Source organism: Heloderma suspectum, chromosome 3 (genome assembly GCF_057233095.1).
Source record: "Heloderma suspectum isolate Gila_16-S chromosome 3, 16-S_ref, whole genome shotgun sequence".
Classification (NCBI taxonomy): domain Eukaryota; kingdom Metazoa; phylum Chordata; class Lepidosauria; order Squamata; family Helodermatidae; genus Heloderma; species Heloderma suspectum.
The window spans coordinates 42,852,520-42,872,517 of record NC_139460.1 but is presented as its reverse complement, the minus strand read 5'-3'; the positions used below and the strand labels follow the sequence as shown (position 1 = coordinate 42,872,517).

The following is a 19,998-nucleotide window of genomic DNA, read 5'->3' as shown; positions in this document are numbered from 1 at the left end:
CAATAAGAGTCAACCAAAACATTAATGAGTTTTAGTCAGATGAAGGTTTGGGGGCTTCTGACTTGGGAGTACCATGGTTCTTAGTCCTTTCATCTTTCCAAGATACAGCTACTGCTGTCACCCTTGCAGTAGGGCAGGGGTGAGCAGAAGTTAGACCTGGATCCACTGGTGGTTGTCTTGGTGATATGCAGAGAGCTTCAACTATTGGGCAGTATAGAAATGTAAATAAATAAATACAATATTTTATTTTATATTTATATCCCACCTTTCTTCCAAGGAGCCCAAGGCAGCATACAAGACCCTCCTGCTTTCCATTTTATCCTCTCAACAACCCTGTGAGATAGGTAGGTTAGGCTGAGAGTCAGTGACTGGCCCAAAGTCAACTAGTGACTCATGAGCCAGTGGGAACTAGAACCTAAGTCTACCGAGTCCCAGTCCAACACTCCAACTACCACACCACACTGGCTCTCAGAAAGGATTTCTGACTCCCAGTTGTCTAACAAGAACAACTAAAAAGCTCCCCCTTACACCACCTGAATTAGATTGCAGAAAAAGAATGCTTGGAAGAAAACCAAGAGTGGACTTTTGTGTGGAAGGACTTGTGAGCTTGATTCTAGGCTAAGCATATGCTCAGAGGCACCCTGTTCTTAGCATATGCCTACCCACATGGCTCCAGTTGATGGATCTCAGTAAAAGCAAAGTAGATCCTGCACACCTGAAGTCTGCCCACCCCACTGTAGAGTACTTGGATGTACAACAGCAGTAGCCTACAGAGAAAGTAGTTTACACAGAAAGAGAGGCCACCACTACACTATTAAAAAAAAGAGTGGGGAGAAGCTTGGGTCCTCTCCTATGGAGGGGGGCATTACCGTGCCCATCGTGTAGGGGTAGAAAGGGAGTGAGGATTTGTTTCCACCATGCGGCCGGCAGTTTCCTGATCAGAATCTATGCTCAGCCATGCTATGGCCCAAGCCTTTCCTCAGGAGCCAATCTGCTGAGCCAGTTGGCTTCTAGGCAAGAGGCCTTTGGAGCAGACCTGAGAGGAACTTTATCCTTCTGGCCCACTCCTAGGCTTTAAACAGAGGTCTTGATCCAAGGCCTTGGTGCTGGAGGCATTGGGCTGGATCCATAGGTGGGGTAAGCAGGGGTGGACTCTCCACTGGGGGAGGTAACCCTAAGGGATCTTGGGGGTGTCACTTCAAGGCCCTAGGCCAATCCAGGGGCTAACATGCTAATCCAAATCACAGGCCACCAAGGTCTGCCAGAGATCCAATGTTCTCCCAGCATTAGTGTTTGGGGTAACATCAGTCAGCAGCCAGGCTGCCTGAATGTTTGGATCTTTGCCTTATGCCACACCAAAACCCTTGAGCTATACCCGGTGAAGCTGGGTCCATTTTCAATCCACTTCCACCTATGTGTGGTTCTTGCTCCCAACCCGCACCCTCGTTCTATGCTGTGGGCACAAGCTGCCTGATAGTAAGATTGGGTAGCTACTGTCATAGCATGATCCTAAACATGTTTACTCAAAAGTAAACCTCACAGAATTCAGTAAGACTTACTCCCTTGTAAACTTCATCTGCTTAGCCATGAAGTCCTAGCCATGAAGTTATCAATCAAGTTGTGGATAAATTAGGCTAGATGCGTTTACTGGCAAATGATGTTCCATTGATTTCTGTAAAATTAACTTCCAAATAAGTGTTTTTAGGATTGCAGCCAAAGAGACTTGGATAAAAACTAGCAAGGAGACTGTGCTCACCCTGTTGTAACAATAAGAGTTCTACCAGAGATGTACCAAAACAGAAGTGTATGGTTACATATTACATATTCAGCACACAGAAAGTAATGAGCACCAGGATATGTACAAATCATAGAACCATAGAATCATAGAATAGTAGGGTTCAAAGGGGCCTACAAGGCCATCGAGTCCAACCCCCTGCTCAGTGCAGGAATCCGAGTCAGAGCATCCCTGACAGATGGCTGTCCAGCCTCATCTTGAATGTCCAGCCTCGTCTTGAAAATGTTTTCTGCATTAGGATTAGGGCAAGTTAGGGTGCAATCCTATGCATGTTTACACAGAAAAAAGTCCTACAACACCCAGTATTCCCCAGCCAGCCATGCTGCCTGGGGACAGCGGGGACTTGTTGGACTTGTGTCTGTCTAAACATGCATAGGATTGCACCCTTAATTTTCTTTTATTGATCTAAAGAGGCAGGAAGCAATGGGACCATAAAATAAAAAGCCAGTGATTATACCTAGGATTACTCCACATTAAGGTTGCCAAATGCCTTCTTTGAAAGGATACTCCCAATTTAAAAGGCTGTCTTCCACACATCTGCCTGAAATGATTTGAATGTTTCCTTTTCAAGCACCTCTAAGATTTATTTATTATTATTACATTTATATCCCATCTTTTTTCCTCTTGCAAGGAACCTAAAGCGGCTTACAAGATTCATAACATGTCAGAACTTGAATTGCAGCAGGGGCAAGGGTGGAGAAACTGAGGCCCTCCAGATGTCGTTGGACTCCCAACAGCTCCTATCAGCATGGCCAATGGTGAAGGATAATGGGAGTTGTAGTCTAGAGATCCACAAGTTCCCCAAGGCCTGAGGGGAGCCAAACAGCACTGTACAACAACCAGATTATATCCATTGGGGTCTTCAGGCACCTCATGCCTATTTTTGTTTTAAGAGGTACCTTGCAGTGCCTTCTCCTTCTAAATAACAAGTCAAAGTAGCAGCAGGAAATTCAGATTATTCCAGAGCATAGGACAGATTTAAAGGACTTAAATGTCAATTCCTATAAAGGAAAAACACAGCAATTCTCCATTGTCTCCCGTTATGGAAATGTTGATCTAACAAAGCTAGGGATCCAGGCAACATGAAGGCAGATTAAATCAAGTGTGTATGGTAATGACAATTTTAAGAAATTTAACACACACAAAGGATTTCATATTGCAAAGGTTTTGGCACATGTTTAACTTTCCTCTTCTATGCAATCTCACTGAAATATTGCAAGAGCCGAGTCAAACTATGCTGAAGTATGTGCACAGATACAAACTTCATTGCTTTCTAGCCACTCAAAGGTAAGACCTTGCCTCATTATAAACTATACACTAGAACAGACTTCCCCAGTCTAATGCTCCCATCCTGGCTGGGGATGATGGGAGCTGTGGCCCAACACATCTGGATGGCACTAGGTCGGGGAAAGTTGCACTAGAAACATCTGAGCAGTACTCTAGTTACGAGAGTAGATAAAACACTGTGTTGTCAGAAAAGTTGTGAACAGAACGGATTTTTGTCATGCTAAAAATTACTGCCACTAGAAGGCTGTTGCTGGTTCTATGGACTCATTCCTATGCATAGTAGGAAGCAACAAAATACATATGAAGTAACAGAGGAGCAGGAAAGAGAGGGGAGGTGATGGAGAAAATACCTTTGTCTCAGTTTACATATTTAGAATACCCCTTCTCTTTGTCCATTATTTAAAAGAATGTATATTCTTCTTAACATTGAAAAGTCAATAGCTCATGAAAATTAAAGTTTGAAAAGAGAACCAAAACAGTAAACCCTTTCTCAGTATTTTTTTTTCTCTTGAAATGGTCTATAACTTGGAAAAAATTCTACAACTTAGTGGATATGCAACAATTAGGGTGAAACTTCCCTTAATGCCTGATTAGCTCATTAACTCTTTAGTGTTTCTCCCTCCCCTGCAAATACTATTAGAAGCCAGACACAAAGAAGAGGAAACAGCAAGGCCACTCTACCTTACACGTTAATGGGCTGTTTCAGACGTAATGCTAAACCATAGTTTACCACATAAAGCTTTTATGAGGTATGAGATTATGAGAATGGACCTAAACTCCCCCCAGGCACATGTCCTCCCTCCTCACCTCACCTCCTTCAGTGTGGCCAGAAGGAGTTGAGAAGCTCTTGCCTCCATTTTTTTATTAACTACAGTTTAGCATGTTATCTCAACCTGGACAAATTGTGGTTAATCTCAAGTATAGTTACTGGAAACAAGCCAATTCATGATTTATGAAGCTGTTTTGTTTTCACTAACCATAGTTAAGATTAACCACAATTTAGGTTTTGGACACAAGACGAAACTGTGGTTGATCTAAAATGGAAACCAACGCTTTCAATTTCTTTACAGCCGTGCCAGAGATGCAGAGGGATGAGTGCATGAACCCAGGATGATGCTAGGCTCATTCTTGTAGTACTAAACCATGGTTTAGAGTTACATTAGAACACAGCCAATATCTATAACAATGAACCCAGAACCCCCACCCCACCCCCCAGGTTATGAAAAGCACATAATTCCATTCATCTGAAATACTGGCAAGATGACAACATCTGACATAATCCAGTCCACTTCTGCTGATGCTATCACGACACATACATAAACACTAGACTGGATCAGAAAATAGCTCCCAACCTACTCTTTGAAGTAGTCTGAAAGCAGTTGGAATTGAATCAAGTAAGAAAACAGCCTGCCTTGGTAAAAGTACGTATATTAAGGTACCTCACCTGTCTGACAGACTTCACCTGTCTGAAAGAATGACTTATTTGATCAACCACTAAGCAACTGCACAAATTATTATAGGCAGCCAGTATGAGAAAAGTCTGGCAGCTTCCCAGTGCAAGTCAAATAGTGAAAGGCTGGCAAAGGCATAGTAAATGCTTCATAAGAGCATAGAAGCCATGCTGGATCAGACCAAGGGTCCAACTAGTCCAGCATTCTGTTCACAGTGGCCAACCAGCTGCCCACGGGAAAGCCACAAGCAGGACATGAGTGCTACAGCACCCTCCCATCCATGTTCCCCAGCAACTGGTGCACATAGGCATGCAGCCTCTGATAATGGAGGCAACATATAGCTATCAGGACTGGTAGCCATTGATAACCCCACTGTGCATCACATTACACTTGTTTATACTGAACCACATTTGCCATTTAGATGCTCATTCTCCCAGATCCTTTTGGAGCTCTTCACAATCCCTTTTCATTTTAACCACCCTAAATAATTTGGTGTCATCAGCAAACTTGGCCACTTCACTGCTCACTCCTAATTCCAGATCACTTTTGAACAAGTTGAAAAGCACGGGTCCCAATAGAGGTCCCACTGGGACCCCACTATTTACATCCTTCCATTGGGAGAATTTGCCATTTATTCCCACTCTCTGCTTTCTGTTCTGTAACCAGTTATTGATCCATCAGAGGACCTCTCCTCTTATTCCATGACTGCTAAGCTTGCTCAGGAATCTTTGGTGAGGGACTTGGTCAAAAACCTTTTGAAAGTCCAAGTAAACAATGTCTACTGGCTCTACCCTGTCCACATGTTTACTGACACTCTCAAAGAGCTCTAAAAGGTTAGTGAGACCGGACTTGCCTTTGCGGAAGCCATGTTGATTCTTTTTCAGCAAGGTTTGTCCTTCTATATACCTACTAATTTTATCTTTAATAATGCTTTCTACCAAGTTACCCAGAATAAATGTTAGGCTAACCAGCCTGTAATTTTCCAGATCCCCCTGGATCCCTTTTTAAAAATTGGTATCGCATTTGCCATTCTCCAGTCCTCTGGTTCAAAGGCTGATCTTAGCGACATGTTGCATATTTTTGTTAGAAGATCAGCAATTTCACATTCGAGTTCTTTAAGAACTCTAGGATAGATACCATCTGAAACCTGTGATTTATTAACTTCCAATTTGTCATTAAGGTTGAGAATTTCATCTTTTGTCTCACTATTTGCCTCAGTTCCTCAGACTCCCTTCCTGAAAACATCCGTTCAGGCACAGGTATCTCTCCCATATTTTCTGCAGTGAAGACAGATGAAAATAACTCATTCAGCTTCTCTGCAATCCCTTTATCCTCCTTTAGTACTCCTTTAAGTCCATTGTCATCCAGTGGGCCAACTGCCTCCCTAGCTGGTTTCCTGCTTCCGATATATTTAAATATTTCTTTATTGTTGGCCTTGATGCTGTTGGAGGTATGCTCCTCAAAATGCTTTTTTGCATCTCTTATTGTGTGCTTGCATCTCCTTTGTACATGCTTGCGTTCCCTTTTGTTCTCAGTGGCAGAGCACATGCTTTGCAGGCTGAAGGTCCCAGGTTCAATCTCCAGGAAAAGCTGGGAAAGAGCCCTGTCTGAAACCCTGTAGAGCCGCTACCAGTCAGTGTAGGTCAGCTTGGGAACTAATGGCCCTCCAGATGTTGTTGGACTACAATTCCCATCACCCCGACCACTGCTCATGATGGCTAGGGCTGATGGGATTGAGGAGTCCAACAACATCTGGAGGGCAACCCCACTGATGTAGGTAATACTGAGCAAGGTGGATCAGTGGTCTGTCTGATTTGGTATAAGGTAGCTTCCTATGTTCCTTTCCCTTCCAATAAATCAAAGAAATAGCTATTGTCACTACTTCAGAAAGGAAGTTTCACAAATATGGGGTCATTGCTATAATTCACCATCTGAACCAGCTGCAAATATGGCACAAGCAATAAATCCTACTGACAAGACTTCAGGTGGTGAGTGAGCTAATGCAGGAATACAAGGGCCATAAGATATGGTGGTCCCAGGTCATACAGGGCTTTAATGTGTTATAACCTGCACTGCACCTTCAACTAGGCCCAGAAACAAATTTGGTAAACAGTGCAGCTGGCACTGAACAGGTTGAATATGCACCTCTCTCCCAACACCTGTTAGGAGGCAGGCAACAGCATTCTGCATCAGTTGAATCCTGAGTCATCTTCAAGGACAGCCCCACATAGAGTGCATTGTTGTAATCAAGCCTAGAAGTTACAGAAACTTTGACCAGTATGACAATATCTGACCAGTTCAGAAGAGGAAAAGGCTTCTTATTAGCTAAAAATGGAAGAAGGTACTCATAGCAATTTCCTTCTCAAGTAGCAGCACTGGGTCCAGGACTACCCCTACACTTTTTACCCCGTCAATCACAGGCACTCTGTAAATCGAACAAGGACATGTATATATGTATTAACAAAGAAGTATGACAGGCGTATAAGAAATCATCTAATAGCCTCATTTTGATGGAATTGGTTTAGCACAACTGAGCTAAAAGTTTAAAAAACACAAAAAAGCTTACTTTGTGCATCCAGTGTCCTTTCTTCTAGTGTGTATGATGATATTTAGGCTGCAATAGTAAGTAACAGTTAGTTGAAAGTAATAGCAGCTCCACACAGGATTCTCCAGAACTCTGGTTTATTGTTTCGTATGAATACAGATTGCTGCACAAAATACCAGTGTTAAACAAGAGCTCCTGCAGCAAACGCATAGCATACATACATCTTTAAATATGCATGTACACATCTACCCCAATCACTTTACCCAGAAGTGTTTCTAAAAATATATGACAGAACTATGAAGATGGTTGGACCAAGGAGTGAGGCACATTTAATTACTAGTAAGTCCCACCAATAACAGATGAAGTATATATGCTCAGTACCGCATCCTTCAACAACAATAAAGTTTAGCGCAAGCTGTGCTTATGTGCATGAACAGAGAATGATGACTGAAACCAGTAAAAAAAAAAATACTTTTATTGATGGTCAGCACTTGCTTGTGCTTTCAGAATTCCAAGTATTTAAAAAGGAAAAAAAATCTGAAGCCAAAACTGACATGAGTGGTAATCAAAACGAAGCTGAGGAGGTAGTTAATTAAAGAAAGTAAGTTCAATATAAACATCAGATGTTTTCAGTGGTGATGCCCAGTCTGAGCCACACCAAGCTAAATTCATTCCCTGGGGTGCTTCCAGGTGGAGGGCTTCTAACACTATCAGTTAGAAGTCATTGCGGAACTATTCCATCTTCTTCTCCTTAACAGATTTTCTGCAGTAAGAAAAAATATAGAGGACTTGGTGGGAAACATGGGGGGGGGGGGGTTTACAAGTGGAAGATGTATGAACTCCCATACAATTCTGTGAATGAGGCAAGGTGATGGCACAATGTTGCTGGAAGCATCCCAGTATAAAGTTCCTACTTATAAAGTGCAAGTAAATATTTTATGCATTTTGCAAATTGCAAAAAAGAATGACCATCTAAATACATTGGGGCAAAAATGCCCACAGAAAGTTCAAACACAACTTTACTGCTACTCAGAAGCATTCATGGGCCTTTAAAAACAAGGAAAGCTAGCTTATTGCTCTGAAGAACTCCAAATATGTTGTGTGTGCAATTCTCCTTGAAAGAAGCGATTTACAAGCACTCTTGCATACTGTATTTTTTAAAGTATAATAGTAGCATCCTGCCAAATAGATGAGTCACCAGAAAAGAGTAGCTAAATATCCCCTAAGGGGTACCATGGGGAATACTGCTTGTTTTGCCATAAGATGTAAAATGTTCTCTAGTGGTTAAGACTTGGATCAAGGAGCCAAGAATATGCCATCTATTCATTCCAGGGCAGACCTGGACTGCTGAGTACCTCTACTTCCTGTTGTGTAATATGAGTACCTCTACTTCCTGTTGTGTAATAGGGATACAAACTATTTTAGCTCTCCTCCAAGAGACCTTGCGAACAGCAGCCTGAGCTGCAGCATTGGAACTTTCATACTCTATACAGCTCAAGGGACGGAGGAATAATGCCATCACCTTTTGTGCCAAGCAGTGGGGGAAAGGTAAGGAAGGACACAGGGACAACAGACCAGCTCATGATGGTCCATTATAGTATTAACTAAGGATTTCCATTTCTGAATTTAGGAGAGGGAATTAGAAGTGCAGAATGCTTTATTCTGAGGTAGTGGGAGAAACAATCTGGGCTGTCCAACCCTAATGATCCAATGGCGCTCATACTAGGACCCAAAAGATTTCAGTGTAGATAGGAAAAAGTGAGTAGTTTTTCTTCCTCACTCACAATACTGGAACCTGGGATCATTGCATGAAGCTGATTGGTGGAAGATTCAGGAGTTCTTCACACAGCGCATAGTTAAACCATGGAATTCACTACCACAACAACTAGTGACAGCCACCAACCTGGACGACTTAACAGTGGGAAGGGCAGAAAGTAGATCTCCAGACATTTGAACTTCAACTCTCAGCATTCCTAACCATGGCCATGCTGGCAGGCACTTGTGGGAATTAGCGTCCCAAAAACTAAAGATCTGCCTCCTGCCCACCCCTGGCTTAAATAGGAATTGGACAAATTCATGGTAAATAAGGCTATCAATAATTCATGAATAAGGTCATCACTGGCTATATATTACCTCCAGTATCACAAGCAGTATACTTCTGTATACTAATTCCTAGGAACATAAGCAGGACGATGCTATTGCATACATATCCTACTTGTGGGTTTCCCATAGGCATCTGGTTGCTCACTTGAACAGAATGCTCAACTAGAACGGTGTTTGGTCCAATTCAGCATGACTCTTCTTATCTTGCTGTCAAATCAATTTCAGCTCAACACTAACTTACAGGGTTATATCCAACATTATGTTAACAGAAAAATTACAAGAGTTGGCATTGTTCCGCTACCTGTTGCACAACTGCTAGCATAAGCAACACCTAGCCTAATGGTCATAATGAGTTGAGTAAACATCTTACACTTGCACAGGTGTAATGAAAGTATTGAATTTGACACTTGCACAAGGATAAAAATGGGGTTCCTGCAAGAGGTAGAAGCTGTGCACTAGCAGAATGACACCGCTGGATACAGCCCATAACGTAGAGCAGTCCGCATATTCCTGACCATATAAAATCTGGAATGGGAGATCTTGAAACCTCTGCAGAACAAGGAGAGGATACTATGCATGATATCATGCAAAGTCTTACTATCATCTCCTCTTCAAACAATGCCTGAGCTACCAACAACAGTTCTTAGTCCTTGAATATTTTACTTCTCCCAAATTAGTTCCAAAAATGGATTATTAAGGTAAGTTTGAGAATGTATTTGAATGGATGTTTGTTTAATTATGTCTGCTTTCCTCACAACACACACTTTTGCCTTTGAAGGAGATAAGAGAGAAGAAAATGCCCATTGCACCAATTCAGTACATTTGTAAATGGGGTCCTACTCTGAGAGCAATTCTATTTGTCCCAATTGTCACTGCTGAAATGGAGAACAAATCTAGACACTACAGATGCATCAGAAGCCTAGATCTGGCATACAGATCCTGCTGTCATTCTGAATGCAATGGTTTATAATTAGAAAACCTTAGACCAAAAAAAACTGAGAACATGTAATTATTTTTGCCACTGATATAGGCATTGAGAGAGTGGCTTACACAGACAAAAGGAAGTATGAATCTGTTTTGCTGCACTGTGATGAATAACCATTGAGAAGGCTTTGATACAAGTGAAGAGAAAATATTGCTTCCTTTTAAAATAGATGGTAAAAACACCCAGCAATGGGCAATGCAATTTTCAAAGCAATGCCAAGTCCCAGCCATCTTAATAGGACCTGAATGACTTCTACACCCTGATACATTGGGTGAACCTTCCGATGTCAAAATGAAAACTGTTTTGATTCTCACCATATTAAACAGTACTTTCCTTCTGTCACTCAGCCTCTGCTAGTTCTCTAGTTCAGAAATAGATCCATAGCTGTTGGGGGAGAAGCTTTGCGCGCTCCCCTTCCTACAAGACGGAAGAAATTCTGTTCCAGCATGTATAGGAAGCAGCACAGTACTTTCCTCCTTACCATTACCCACAGATGCCCTTTCTACACAATGCACTCTCAATACAATAAATGCAGAGTCATTGACCATTTATTATATTGTGTCCAGCAGTCTTCTCTAGTGGGTGCCCTTCTGTTATAAGCATATCCAATTTCCCACCACAGTTTGCACATAGGACAATATGATAACCCCCACCCCACCCCACAACTAATCTACTAGTATTACAGTTGTCGTGTGTAATGCCATTGCATGTGTGTCATGGGCCAAGATCTGGGTATCAGTCACCTCTAAGGAGTGACACAACTTCCTCCTTTCCACCCTTCCCATTCCTATATAATGTTGAAAATTTTATTTAATGCATGCCTTTAGGTAGTTGTTCATTCAGCTACTGTGAAACCCCTGTGCTGAAGTCCACATCCAGTGCTACTATAGAAAAAGTTTGAAGAGCACACAAGCTTCCACACCCCTGCCACTGCCTTACCCTTCCATCATTTAAGGGAAAAAAATCCATTCTGGCCAAATACTCTTCTGCAGCGCAAAGCCAAACCTAGACGGTTCATACAGCCCACACACACACTCATCAGAATGACTACCTCCACCATCCATTTTACCTGCAGCAAAACCACCCTCCCATTCATTATGAAGAATAACATTATTCAGATCCTGCATCAGGGCTTGTGGAAGCGTCATCATAATGTGCAAGGTCTTTGGAGCATACCCCTTTTGATCCAATAGAAAGGTCCAACTGTAATTGTGGCCACAGCAGAGAAGGGGGAAATCCCATGATGACATAAGAAATGAAATAATTGTTTCCGGTAGTAGGGAGATTGGAGAGGAGCCTCTATGCCCCTAGCAACCACCCACACATTTCTTAAGAGAAGCTAGCCTGATACTAAGCCTAAGAGAGACCAGGTTAATGATCATTTCAGGCTTCATATGGTTTATAAAGCCAAGAATAAGCATGAGAATCAAGCATACCTCCCATAAAACACTGGCTTTGGCATGAAGATCCTGGCTTGTATTACGCCAAAGTTCCCCACTACAGCCAATTCTATCATGGCTTATTTTCCTGGCATATTAGCTGACTTTCAGCCTGAGTCACCTAGTTTGGACATAACAGGAAACTGTGGCTTAACACAAATGAGGATCTTCATTCTGAAGCCAGCACATGATGGAGTATTCATCCCCAGTGCTCATGCCCAGTTACATAAACCATGACTTGTGAAGACCCGAGTAATTGTCTACTTTGTGACCTACTGAACAGATGTTGAAGGGTCATACATCAACTCACTTGAGCTATAATTCTGCAGTGTTTCAAAACAAGCCTTGGACTGAGGAATACCTGCAACACTTTTGGGGAGTGGCACTAAAATAGGAAGAGGTCAGATGGGGTGACGAGAGATGGGGGGAAAAGAAGTGCTGCATATTAAGATTAAGAAAATTGAACAAAGGATCAACGACAAATATGTTTTCCCAAATTTTTAAAACTATGCACAAATGCTTGAGAAAAACTGAAAACCAGTAGCACAAAGACAGGGAGTGCTGCAGACTCAGATTAAGGTACATTGGCAAAGCTACAAAACAAATTGCAATGCAGCTGGTAGAGTTCTACATCTGGATTTTAGCAGCAGCAAGGGCCTCAGTCCTTCAGTCTCAAGCTTCAGTGGCACAAAACAGTCCCTAATGAACACCCCACATGCTGTGGTAACTGAATCACATAATCAAAGACAGACCAGAATCAAAAAGTACCTTCTGTTTACTAAAACTCCCAGCGTGACTTTAAAAAGTTATCTAAAAGACACAGTGATAAAGGATTGATACTTCACAGATACTATGATCAAGGTGACTATTGCTTCATATTTGCATGTACTCAAACCAACTCAATGGCAAAACTGATCCTTGTATTTCTATAAAGTGCTAAAAATGTAAATGCAACATTATTGATTCCCATCAGGTCACAAGAGTATTAGTAGATAGAAAGTACTGAAATTAAGGTAACTCTATGGTTCTTAGGTGCTTCCAAGTTTCTGTAAACTACACCAAAATAGATATTACATCCCAATCCTAAACATGATTACTTGCAATTACGTCCCATTGGTATCAGTTAGTTTCTTCCAAGTAAGTATTCTTGCAGCTCAGTTCTTGACTGTTCTACAAATACATTCAGTGTATAGAAATCATACTTCCTAGCCAAACTGAAAGTAATCTGTATGTCCCATGCAAATTTTAAGAAAGCTAATTCATTACAAAGCAAAGCTGTTATCACATCTCAGTGAAAAATTAATGATATACATTATGACCTCAATGACTTAAAATCAATTTATGTTGTACAATAAGAAACCAAAAGACACTGGATTCTTTTCTATTTCAATAGGGACGTGGGAATTGCTGTCCATATCAAACAAACCACAACTTAATTCCAAAACAAGATGCTCAGGTTGGAACCTGTAACTATTTCAGATTTAACAAGGATTATGCAGAAATAGTTACTCTATTGTATCAATACCATTTTTGTATGTATGTGCCAAAGAAGATTTTGCCATACTAAAATGGAAACAATTAGCATAAAAGCAGTAAATAAAGCTAAGATAAAATAACAGATCCAATCTGGCCCCAAATATCCCAGGCAGTACACTTACTTGGAAATAACCTCCAATTAATTTGGTGCGACATACTCTGTAACATGCATAGGATTGGGGTGCTAGAGAGGGTTTTACTAAATGCATTTTAGTGCTCCTTTCCTTCTGATGAAGAAAGTTTTCCTACCTCAAACTTTCTGCACACTTTCAGAGAAAACTGTGTGAAAGAAAATACCTGAAAATTAAAGGAACTTCACCACGTAAAGTTGGTATAAGCAAAGCAAAATGCAGTAGTAAGACGGTAGTATTGAAATGATGTGTACTGCGGTTAATAAAATGGTTATGGTTATGGAAAAACACCTTCCTTTTTAAAGATGACATATGCAACTGACAAAACGAATCTCTGAACTGAAACCGGAATTATGACTCTTTGAAAAAGGCATAACAAAATCATACTTTTAAAAGTTTGATGGTCTCGTCTCATTGTGTGTGTTTTTAAAACAACACTATTTTTTACATGAACAGTTCACCTTAAGTGGTTCTAAAACCAAACAGAAAACAGTTTCCACACCTGGTAGATATAACATCTCCATCAACCGTTAGACCTCTACATTAAAAAAGATTACAGGAAGAAATAAAGCCTTTCCCGTTCCCTGTAATAAAATCATGTCTGAAGTTACTGTTCCTTAAAGGTCACATAATCAGATCAGACTTCTTTTTCTCCCAAACAGCAACAACAAACCGCTATATTTTTTTCTTCTTCTTTCTTGCACAATTTCTCCTCTGCACAGTAGCACTGAAAGGAGATGTCTGATTTTTCTGCAAAACAATCAGGGCGTAAAGGGAGACCTTTCGGGGGGGGGGGGGGGGCGGTGTCGAGAAGACCTCACTCTCTCTCTGGGACTTTAACAGTAACTTGCTTGAGTCAGCAAAAGCCGCCTACTCTGATAAGCGCCCAGCACCTGGACTGGGGGTCAGACTACAGCTCTGCCCACCCCCGAGCGCCAACCTAGCGCGCTTCCCGGGCGCCAAAGTTGCGAGTTCTAATTCGGCGCAGGGAAGGCGGCTGCCCGCGGAGACGGCGTCCCGAGCCTCGCCGGGTTCCTGCTTCTCCGCCGCCGCCGCCACTCGCCCAGCGCCCGCCTCGCCTCGCCTCGCCTCGCCCTCCGGGCTCCCCTTACCTCGCAGAGAGAGCAGCGCAGCTAAAGGGGCCACCCAAAGCCCCCAGCTCGATGATCCCTTGCAAGTCATGCCGGGCACGGAGAGGCGCTGTGCGGGCAGCGGCGGCGGCGCTTCCGCGGCAGCCCGCCTCTGGCCGCCCCAGCCCAGCCGAGAAGCCCCCCTCGAGGGGCGCCAGGTGCTCGCTCCGCAGCCCGGCCAAGCGGAGCTCCGAGCCGGGGCGGCTCCCGCTGCAGCAGCGAGCCGCTCCGGCTCCTCCCGCTGCAGCAGCTGCTGCTGTCCCGGGACCGCCCGCTCGCGCCGCCCGCTCCCCGGGAGGCTGTGGCGCTCCGGAGCCCCGGCAGCCCGGGGACGCAGGCAGCCAGGCTCCCAGCCGGCCCGAGAGCGCAGCCTGGCGGCCCCGCCGAGCTGCGGCAGCAAGGAGCGGCGGCTCTGCCTTTGGCCGCGGCACGCGCGCTCGCCGCCGCCCCCGCCAGCCTGGCTCGTGCTGCCCCGGGCGGGGGGCGGCGGGGCTGGGCCGCTCGCCTTGCTGGAGCTGACGGGGCCCGGCAAACTCCGGGCTCGCGCCGGTTTTCTCGCGCGCCTCACAGAAGGCGGGCTACTTGTGCCTACGGGTCGCCTTGTGCCTACGGGTCAAAAAGTTCAAACGCGAGCCCGCCCTCCTCCTCCTCCTGCTCCTGCCGCCGCCCCAATACTCCCGAGGCGACTTACCAGCAGCTCGGAAAACTGCACTCGAGAAAGGGGGGGGGGGAGAGAGAGAGAGATCTAAAATAAAGAGCCCGGTTGTACTCCCATCCCCTCATCCCCGGGGATTCTGCCCTCACATGTTAGAAGCAAAGTGCTGAGGTTGGAACAATTCGCTTCCGTTTGCTTATAGCCCTCTTGGAAGGGTGACCCAAACTGCAACCCAGGATCCTTTGCAACGATCAACTCTAGGATCACGTGCAGCAGGCTTCAGGGTTGCACCTGCATTATCCTCTGTGACATTGCAAAAGATCCGGCTGGGGCAAACCTCTCTGGGTTTGTGCAGTGCAGCCTCTTGGGGTGACCAAACCGTCCGGCTGAAGCTGTGGAGGTTTTTTGCTACACAGGGTATATGGGGGGGGGGGGGAGGAGAGCGAGAGAGCGAAAATCGAATCATGCAACTCTTGTACATCTCTCCTGCAGAGAGATGCACGAGCCTGTATGCGCTTCTGAAGCAAAAATACTGCAGAAGAAATGCAGGAATCCCCACTTCAAATGCTCCCCTAAAAATGCAGAAGAAGAAGAGGAGGAGGAGGAGGAAGTGCAGGTCATTCATGCTTCTACTATCTATACTTCCAGACAGTAGCCGAAGCTTGATCTGGTTGGATTGGGTACCTGGTGCGGGCAAGCAACCTGAACCTGAATCCAGGCAAGCCAGAAGGAGTGGTGGGGAGGCAGAGTTGGACATGTGCCACTGAAGGGGCTTTGTTTCTCTACCTGTCACTCAGGCTCATCACTTCAGAGCACTTCTGAATGTATCGCTGCTGCACCTCAAATCCCACCCGCACTCCCGTTCCAGCACTGACCAACCGAGCACCCTCCAGATGTGTTGGACTACAACCCCAATCTTCTCCAGCCAGAATGGACAATGGACATGCTGGCTGGGGTGATGGGAATTGTAGTCCGACACATCTACAGGGTTCCAGGCAGGGAAGCCTGCTCTATGAGCTGCCCTTGAAGGCCTTCAGAAACTCAGGCTAGGATGCTGGGATCATATTACGCCAGTGCTCCAGTGTCCTCCTGGCCTCCTGTATCTTCTGAAGAACACAAGGTGCTGGTTTTGAACTATACCATCATAACTGGCTAAGGCCCAATACATATTTGCAGGGATAGGCAACCTGCTGCCCTCCAGATGTTTTGGATTGCAACTCCATCACACCCAGCAGCATGGCCCATGGTAAGGGATTTGGGGAGTCGTCCAAAAGAACTGGAGGGCACCAGATTGCCTGCCTTGGAAAGTGGCTTATCTCATGTGTTATTTCTCAGCCCCTAAGATGGATCCAGGGTATCCTCAACAAACCATCTAGTATGTTCAGACAGCACTGGTATGCAACGAGATGTTCTTTCTTAGGTGACTATGCCATTCCTTTGGAAATGCACTACAATTCAAGCTTCAGCATCCTTGAGAAGAGCTGATCTAATTCATGCATCCCAAATGTCCCACACAGTGGTAATCTTTGAGAATCTACAGGACTGCTAGGGAGATCACAGCCTGCTGGGATTCACATGGAAGTTCTAATTATGTAGCTCTGAGATGCTGATGACACCCAGCTCTTATTTGTCTTTTTCAACTAATGCCAAGTAGGCTGTAGATGTTTGGGTGTAATGCTGAAGTCAGAAGATGAGAACACTATTGAGGCATCACTCACCCTTAAAGCCAGCATGGATACAGTGGCATTGCAGGGCCATGCTTTAACACCAGGGCCAACCCTATCATTAGGCAGAGTGATGTGGTGGCATCAAGTTGCAGATGCTGGGAGGCAGCAGCAAGGTGTTGGAGGAGAGAGCTCTGGGCCATGCAGCCTAAGCTAGCCTGCTGTCTTCAGGTGTAATGGAGGATGCTGTTCCATTATTAGACCTCAACTACCAGTCCAGTCAGCTTTGGAACATGAAATGGGATGGATGCCATCTTCTTCACCTCAGTCAGGAAAACATTTTGGGTTGACCATGTGTAGTCCTGCCCCTGAGGTCACACAGCTCCTCCTGGCCCCTCACATGTTCAGGGTGACTACCTGCAGCAGGATGCTTTCTTTATCTGTGGAAGCTCCCCACGTGATTTAGAACCCGTAACACGGGAAGCCACATGTGCATAACGTTCCCTACTGTAGAAGTTCAGCCTGAACATGTGAGAGGTCAGGATGGGAGGCACTATGCAACCTCACGGTGGGGCTCGAGTGCCACCCCACTGTATCCATGTTGACTTTAAAAGTAAAGCCCTATTCAGCTTTCCCAAAGTTGAATCATGGAGAGCACACATACTGTCTCCACCTGTACTATTTCAGGCTGCGAGTTCTAATTATGATCTGAGATGTAGTTTGGCTTACAAAGTTCTGTTAGGGATCAGATCTTGAGCAGGGTTCAAGTTGGGTCAACTTTCTCAGGAAGCAAGGCAGAAAGAGATCAGCACCACAGAAAGCTCCAAGTGGTGCTAGAGCTGGAAGCCAGACAGGATTGTCTGTATGCTGAAGATCAGAGTAAGACCAAGGCTTAAATAGGAAATTACTGGCCTTTAGGCAGGTTAGCGCTGCCTCTGTCTTGACCCTTCAAGGGGCCTGATCTGTTCTAGCAGCATTAGGCTGAAGCAATGTGGGAGTGGTTATGGCATCCTAGGGGCTTCATGGCCTGAGCCCTCAGAGTCTGAGGATGGTATTGGAGCCTCTTCTGGACTTGGGGGGGGGGGTGCTCCCTGGACTTCCTCTGGAGAACTGGGCCCTGAGGAGATAGAAGCCTCACGATGCCTTTCCATGGCTGAGTCTTCACCAACTGACTCCAGAGCTGCTTCTGAGAATGAGGGGTGGGAATCCTCTGAGGATGCTGGTTCAGGGTGCTGATCCATGACAGCCCTGGCCCCAACCTTCTCATGTTGAACTGGAAGGTCTGAAAAAAGTAGTGTTGTGCCAAATCCTGTCCCCTATTTTTGGGAACTTTTTCTCTCCCTGTGAAAGAGGCATTGTTATTTCTTCCTCTTTCACAAGGAGGGAGAGAATTTTGGAGACTTTTCTTCTTGTGGAGCGGGACAGGCTTTCCAGATACCTTTCTAAAGTGTAGGTGATTTGTGGGGAGTCTTCTTTCTATTTTTTTTTTTTTAATTTTTAAAAAACACCCCCTGCACTTGCAGGAGCTCAGGACTCTTCTCCAGCCTAGCAGTGCTTTCTGAACTCCCAGCAGACCAGGTGGCCTCATCCCCTCCAATAGGCTTTCAGGATATTGGAGGGGCTGGAGAAGAAGTCCTGGGCTCCTGCAACTGCAGGGGGTGTTTAAAAAAAAATAAAAAATAGAAATAACACCCCCTCAAGAATTGCCAACACTCGTAAACCCTATCCCCCTCCCCAAGGAGAAAAGTCTCCAAAATTCTCACTTCTCCCAGCCTTTTCGCCAGAAGTTTTGTTTTACCACACACACACAAACACACACAATGCTGAAAATTGAAACAAATCTAAATTTTCAGCACAGCACTAGAAAAAAGACTGCAACCATGTTCAGGTGAATGCAGTTACAGTCCTCCATGTGAACAAGAACCTTTCAAAATCAGCATTCCCAATGGCATGGAACACCATAACCCCATTCAGCTGAATGCAGTTCCTATCTCATTTCATACCTTCCAGTTCAGCATGGGAAAGTCAGGGAGTGACTGTCCTATGCTGTCAGATGGAGTACATCCTTGGGTTCCCTCCATGATTAGACTTTGGAATGCCTTAACAGGGCTTGAGTAACACCTGAATAGGGCTAAGCTAATTTGGGAATGGAAATATGGCCTATTCTGGATGGGGTTGTACTCCCTCTGAAGTACCAGGTTCACAGCTTGCGGGTGCTCCTAGATCAGGCCTTTCACCTGATATCTATATTCTGTCAGTGTACCAGTTGTATACTTGTATCCCTTCCTGGAGACAGCAGATCTGGCCAAAACTGCATATGACTTAGTCACAGCCAGATTAGATTACTGTATGCACTCTATGTGGAGCTGCCCTTGAAGAGTGTCCAGAAACTGCAGTTAGTTTAAAATGCAGCCAGAATTCTTTCTGGCACTTGCTATTGAGATCATATTACAGCAATCCTGTTCCATCTGCACTAGGTTGCTATTTGTTGCTGGTCTCAATTTTGCCACTTTTTACCCGTTAAGCCCTAAATGGCATGAGGCCAAGCTATCTGAAGGACTGTTACATGTACCTGCCAGTCAGTTGTGGTTGCCAACAGAAGCCCTGCTCTGTGTTCTGCCCCCAAATGAGGGGTACTTGGCAGTGACACCAGACAGGACTTTTTTGGTGGCAGCACAGCAGCTGTGGAATTCTCTCATATGGGAAATTCAACTGACCCCAGCTTTGATTGTTTTTAGGTGGGCAGCCAGTACATTTTTATTCTGCTAAGCTTTTAGTGCTTTTTAATTGGTTATTGATCCTTTGCTTTTGAAGTTGTTATTTAAGTGATTGTTTTAAAGATTTGTATTATTCTCTATTTTATCATACTGAAATGTATGTTTAGGATTGTAAACTGCCTTGAGCATCCTTTTGAGAATATAAATAAATAAATAAATAAGATTGAGGAGGGCTGAACAGGAGAGGGTTAGTGGAGATGGAGACTGCCTTAATAGTCCTAGCAAAGTTACCACTCTGGTTAGGGATATTGGTGGATTGTTCTCAATAGTCAGCCTTCTAAATAGCAACCTCTCCCTGCACCCTAGCTAAACTAATGTGATCTAGGTGTCTGTATTGTATATGAAAAGAAACTGCAATTAGACAGAGACAAAGAAAGGCACAGAGACCTGAATCTGGGCTCCGCAAGCATCTTAGGGTGTCGGCTTTCTCCCTTGGAGATCTGATAAGGGAGCAGTGGAGTTTTGACTGTATATTGGAGTAAGTTGTACCTCCATCTATG

At 44.4% G+C, this 19,998-nt stretch overlaps 1 protein-coding gene across 2 annotated transcripts in view; it reads right to left on the bottom strand.

Moving 5' to 3' along the window:
- IGSF11 (immunoglobulin superfamily member 11) overlaps positions 1-14,684 on the bottom strand; it is a 292,196-nt gene extending 277,512 nt beyond the window's left edge. Inside the window, exon 1 of one of the 2 annotated variants that reach the window (XM_084843044.1) lies at positions 14,385-14,684. Coding sequence is in view for 1 of the 2 variants with exons in the window: in XM_084843045.1 (XP_084699171.1) it covers positions 14,385-14,454 (70 nt within the window). In the remaining variant the exon portion in view is untranslated. The remainder of the gene's footprint in view (positions 1-14,384) is intronic. The other variant, XM_084843045.1, reaches the window with a different exon arrangement.
- Positions 14,685-19,998: the final 5,314 nt, after the last annotated feature.